The sequence below is a fragment of the Gekko japonicus genome, unplaced genomic scaffold (assembly GCF_001447785.1).
Source record: "Gekko japonicus isolate JY-2015 unplaced genomic scaffold, Gekko_japonicus_V1.1 scaffold163, whole genome shotgun sequence".
In the NCBI taxonomy this organism is placed as follows: Eukaryota; Metazoa; Chordata; class Lepidosauria; order Squamata; family Gekkonidae; genus Gekko; species Gekko japonicus.
In genome coordinates, this window is record NW_015161950.1 from 298210 (window position 1) to 304209 (window position 6000).

Sequence of the window (6000 nt, forward strand, 5' to 3'; positions counted from 1 at the left end):
CATTGACCAAGTAGTATTCATCTCCCAGTTCTGACGTTTTTAAGGAATACTCTCAGTGGCTGAAAGCATTTTAAATAATCTGAGTAGTGCCTGTTTGGGAATGGATTGTGGTGCAGTAGTAGAGTGTCTGCTTTGCATGCAGAAGGTCCCAGATTCAGTCCCTGGCATTTCCTGTTAAAAGTATCAGGTGATGTGAAAGAGCTCTGACCTGGGTGGCCCAGTCTAGCCCTATCTTGTCAGATCTCGGAAACTAAGCAGGGTTGGCCCTAGTTAGTACTTGGATGGGAAACCACCAAGGAAATCCAAAGTTGCTACACTGAGGCTAGCAATGGCAAACCACTTCTTCTCTTGCCTTGAAAACCCTATGGGGTCACCATAAGTTGGGTGCAACAACGGCAATTTCCACCACCGATGTGAAAAATCCAGGAAATCTGTTGCCAGTTTTAGTTGACAGTACTGACCTCGATAGACCAATGGTTTGTCTCAGTATTAGGCAGCATCATGTCCCTAATTATTCTTCTGCTTCTTGTAGAAAGCACATATTAACCCAGAGATCACTGTGTTATCCATCCCCATGAAGCAGGATTCAGGAGAGGTCTTTGCACAGTTGACCACTGCCTCACTCTTCACCAATTGGCTTATGCAGGCTTAAATGGCCCCACAAAATCTCTATAGGTAATGTTTGTGGACTTGGCCGCTGCATTTGACTCCATTGATAGGAACAGCTTATGGCAAAAATTGGCACAACTGAATATTGATAAACAGGTATATTGTTATTCCTGTTACATGAGCAACACACAAATATTAGTGCCCAAATTAGAGTCAGAATGTCGGAGTCCTTCACTAACAAAATCCCAGTTCATAAAGGAGTGAAGCAGGGGTGTGTGCTATCAGTGTCTTCCCCCAGCAGGTGAAGACCTTTTTTTGTGTGTAGCATACCCCCCCCCCCAATGGTTATTGGCCCTTCTCCCTGGTTCTGGTGTTATATGTTTATTTGTTTTTATCAACTTATTTCATCATTTCAGATGTTGTTTTGAATTGTTCATATGTTTTCATGTTCGTCATCTTGAGGACCTTGATCAGGTGGAAAGGCAACATAAAATATCTTAAAATAAATAAATAATATTTGGTTATTACATAGCTATTAATAAGTATATAAAGGCTTAGAAAGGTTTTTTTTTAATAATCAAGAAGAACAAATTGTAACATCTATTTATAGGAAACGCTGGGCAGTATTTGCACAGTTTCAAGTGCGAATGGAAAATGAGGATTTAATCTCTTCTGTGAAAAGTCATCATAACTGTAGTTTCCTTTTTTCACACTTTAGGTTTTAAACTAAGAAAACGCCGCATCACAAATGAACCCACGGGAGGCACAGGCAGCTGCCCCCACCTGATTGAAGCCATCCCGTGTGAAGAACCTTCTTGCTATGACTGGAGGATAGTCAGGCTGGAAGAATGCATCCCAGACAATGAGAAGGACTGTGGGCCTGGTACTCAGGTTCCACAGGTGGTCTGTATCAACAGTGATGGTAGGTTATTCTCCCAGCTTTCTGTGGTTTGCTATTTCTTTATTCTGAGGAATTGAAGTTTTGCAGCTGAAACAACAAACAAACAAACTTGGCTCTAGTTCTCTGTGTTCCTCCATGTACACAAAGGGCTAGATGTGACTGGTTGTTTATGTTTTCATTCCTCCATCCAAAATGACAAGCTGTGTTTTGGACTGCCTGGTGTTCAAAAAAATCAGTCATTGTTGGGTTGAAAAAAATGGGTTTAAGCAAAACTGTAAACAAAAGCAACTGGCTGGACATGTGGTCCTCTGGATTGTGGCCAGTGTGTTGTTGAAACTATTTCACTCATCAAAGGAAGACTGTAGATAAGAAACAAATGTCATTTAGCATAGGTCATGCATGGTCTGGTAGCTAAGACAGTTCCAGTAGAGTTACAAAATAAAACTGGACCCAAATTAATGATAATAATACTTTTATCAAGTTCTTTCAGTGTTCAAAGCACATTCTGTATGTGATGGTGGTAATCTTTACAACAGCCGTGTAACATGGGCCAAACTGGGATGATAGGTAGCAGCACCTAGCACATTCAGCAGAGAGAACAGATTAGAACTGGGAACCTCTCTGTGCATACTTAATCATCTGATTTGCCATTGTAGTGTGTTTGTCCACCTGAAACCAGTTTTCATCCTTTGGCAAACTATTTCTTTTCTGCGACCTTTCCAGTGTTTCATTCCCTTTAGGAGGAAGATGGAAAATGAGAATGAATGGAAAAGGAAAGGAGAAGATAAGAGTTACTCAGTAGTTTGAGCCAAATGAAATAAATAAATAAATAAAGGGAAATCAAAGCTTCCCTCACTACACCCAAAGAGAAAATTACAAATGTTTGAGCTGCTGGTACAGATCTTTCTGAAGGAACTTTAGGCAGGAAGGCATGAGTGTAAAAAGTCCATGTTGCACGCAATCCAGAGGTGCTATTGAACCTGGGGGTCCCTGAGTCAAGTTCTCCTGCTCACCCTCCATAACAGCAGCAGCCCCTTATTACTTTTGGTACTGTGATGGCATTTTCTGTTAAGAAACTAGGAAACATTCTGACCATGTGACATGCAGACACAGCGCTAATATGGAATATTTTGAGGAGAAAAAATAATTTCAATGTGAATTTATTTCTCAAAGATCATTTTTAAAGCCAGATGGTTGAAATGAACAGTTCTTATGCCTAACTCGTTGCTCATCTATCTATATAAAAGAGAGTCCCCTCACTGTAAAATCAACACCCAGGCCAAACACATGGACCTAGCAATACAAAATTCAGGGAGAGCACTCCTTCCATGACATAGATGCTCACTAAGAAGGGATTTTTAGAAATTCAACCCCTAAGGGGGTCAAAAAGGGTAAAATGTGCTCCCCCCATTGCTTCCTATGTGCTGCCAGGCTGCTGCTTCCTTGCGTCCCCCATTCTCTGATTGGTCAGCTTCACAGCTCTGTGTTCTGAGGGGGGGGGGAGTTACAGGAGACTGCAGAGAGCTAATGACAGTTGAGAAAATCAGGAATGGCCAACTACCTGTGAGGTGCAGCAGTGCTGCTGGCCCAGCCTCTCCAATGGCTTCAAACACACTCCCCCACCTCCTACACCTGACAGGCGCTGTCTGTCAGGTGCAGCAGCAGGTGTAGGGCGCTTAAAGCCATCAGGTGCAGGGTGCTTAAAGTCAACAGGAAGCCCGCCCCAGCAGTAATGCCTTGGTGATTCTGCTGGCCCAGCCTCCACAATGGCTTGCAATACTCTGCTCCCTCCCCCTCCTACACTGGACAGCCTCTCCAATGCCTTTAAACACACTCCCCCAACACCAGACAGGCGGATGTCTGTCAGGTGTAGGATCAGGGCCAGGGTATTTTAATATATCATGGAGGCTGCTTGAGCAGAAGCACCTTAGCAATGCTGCTGGGCCAGCCTCCCCAATGGCTTTAGACACAATCCCACCCACTCCTCCTCCACCTGACAGGCGGTTGTCTGTCAGGTGCAGGAGCAGAGGCAGAGCATTGAAAGCCATCAGGGAGGCTGCCGAAGCAGCATCACCTTAACAATCCTGCTGGCCCTGCCTCCCCGATGCCTTCAGGCATGCTACCCCTCCTACACCTGATAACTGCCTGTCAAGGGCTGGAAGGGATGCAGAGTCCTTAAAGCCATCAGGGAGGCTTGCTTTGCTATGACCATCAACAAGTCCCAAGGCCAGACACTGAAGGTGGCAGGAATTGACTTAATAGACACAAGGACAGTTCTATGTGGCCTGCGCCAGAGTGTGCTCACCAAGTAGCCTGGTGATCCTAGCACCTGAGGGCAGAACCACCAATGTGGTCTACAGAGAGGCCTTCAGTAGAGAGGAAAAAAAGTATGTATGTCTCACTTCATACACTACATCTTCTCCGTTAGAATCCCTACAACATATGTTACATTTCAAACTTCAAATCATCAGCATCATAACTGGATGTATGGAACTTAAATACTGTAGTGAAACACAGGTATCAGGTAGTTGAAAATAAGAGAGACCTTGATCGACAGGGAAGGGTGTGTGTGTGGTTATATTCTACAGGTACTCAAAAAGGAATAGTGGGTAAGTGGATGAGCAGAGAGGACACCTCCATCCAATTCCTGTAATTTAAGTGATTCTTAATTAATTTTGCTTAGTTATTTTCATACACATAGCAACATTGTGTAAATGCTGGAGTAGGAAATGTTTCTACTAGTAACAGTGCAGCCTGCTCAAAAGAGCCTCTGATATAGAAATGACAGTGCAAGTCATGCTGCAGAAACAGGAGTCTTGTAAATGCCTCTGACAGATTGAAGCAAGAGGTCACCTGGTATGTGTTTAGCCGTTACACCAAATGTTGTTTTGTAATTAAATTGGGCAGAGGGAATTGGAGTTGATTACTTGTGCATACAGAGCTGTATCTAGTCTTGCACTGTGGCTCCAGATTTTGTTTTATAATTGAGTTGGGACTCAACTGGGAAAACTAAGAATTAGAGCGTAAGCTTTATTTTCATGTCGTTAGCTAAGCACATCATCTGTCCTTTTCTTTACAGTCCTTCTTCCCCAAGGTGAGTTTTACTATGCAAAATGATACAGGAATTCAGAGCACATCCACTGTTTCTTAAACAGAACTAGGAACAGCGCAGCTACACATTCATTTTTGTTTTTGGTCCAAAGGTGAAGGAGCAGAGATTTGGGGAAGCATAACTGAGAATGTACTAAAGATTTTTGGAATTTTCAATGCTAAACTTTCAGACATTACTTCTGCCTTAGGAGATACAAATTCCCATTGTACGCTGTTCTCACTCAGTTAAATGGTTATGTGACATCCCTCTCATTACTTCTCTCACAAACCTGCATCTTTTAAAAATAAGAATAATAATACAATGTAGAGCAGACCTATAAGATAGGCCTAAAAAAAAGAGAAACTTGAAAAACATTCTTCGTATCCCTTATATGCACTTTATCAGGGGTCATTTCATAGAAAAAGGTGCAGGAGCTCATTTGAATAGCTCATTTACATATGCCACACCCCCTGACAAAGGGCAAGCATGCAAGCATGCCTGGGTTCCCTGTCTGATCTTCTCAAGATCGGGTAGGGAACCCAGGCATATTTAAAATGCCTTTCAGATGGGGAAGGGAAGAAAGGCATTTAAATCCTTCCCCCCCCCCCGAATTTCTCCGCCAAAGCAGAGAGGCTCAGGGGAAAAAGGGGGCATGTCTACTCACCTCCCCGCCTGCCATGGTGGGCTGGCTGGAGAAGGCAAGGGCAGGGCGGGCAGGGAACCCAGGCATGTTTAAAATGCCTTTCTTTCCCTTTCCCATCTGGAGAAGGTAAAGAAAGGCATTTAAATCCCCACCCCACTTCCCTGAGTTTCTCCGCAAAAGTAGAGAGGCTCAGGGGGAAAAGGGTGTGTGTCTGCTTGTCTGCCTGCCTGCCCTTCCCCTCCCCAGCCAACCCACCATAAAGTTGACCCTGGCTCGCCTGTTGACTGATAAGGATCAGTCAGGCATACAAGGTGTAGGGATTAGTACCTCCAGTAGGGGTCACAGGGGCATTCACATCGGCGGCATATAGGGCCTTGCCATCCCTAGAAGTCACTTGTAAGGTGGTGACAGGAAAATTTGTCCATTCCTTTTCAAAGTACTATAGCAGGGGTGGCGAACACGTGGCTCTAGAGCCGCATGCGGCTCCCGGCCAAAATTAATGCGGCTCTTTGCCTCTTATCATCATTTTGTATATTGTGGCTCTGTCGCGTTCCTCCTTGGTCTTGGGGGTGGCGCCCCAGTGGCCGTTGTGGCACGACGTGAGTGGGCCCCGTGAGGAGCGGCGTGGCTCTGGAGGCGAGGGTTTGGAAAAGACGGGGTAGAAGAGGCCCTCAGAATGGCAGGGGGCGGGGTTGACGTCACCCCGAGCGCCCCTCTGCCGACACTCCCGCACGACCTCTGGCACGCTCCGTCTCT

At 44.9% G+C, this 6000-nt stretch overlaps 1 protein-coding gene across 1 annotated transcript in view; it reads left to right on the forward strand.

The window, feature by feature from the left end:
* The window catches only part of THSD7A (thrombospondin type 1 domain containing 7A), a 322475-nt gene that overhangs the window by 193019 nt on the left and 123456 nt on the right, over nt 1-6000 (forward strand). Inside the window, exon 7 of the mRNA XM_015429430.1 lies at nt 1328-1531. Within this exon, the coding sequence (XP_015284916.1) occupies nt 1328-1531 (204 nt within the window). The remainder of the gene's footprint in view (nt 1-1327; nt 1532-6000) is intronic.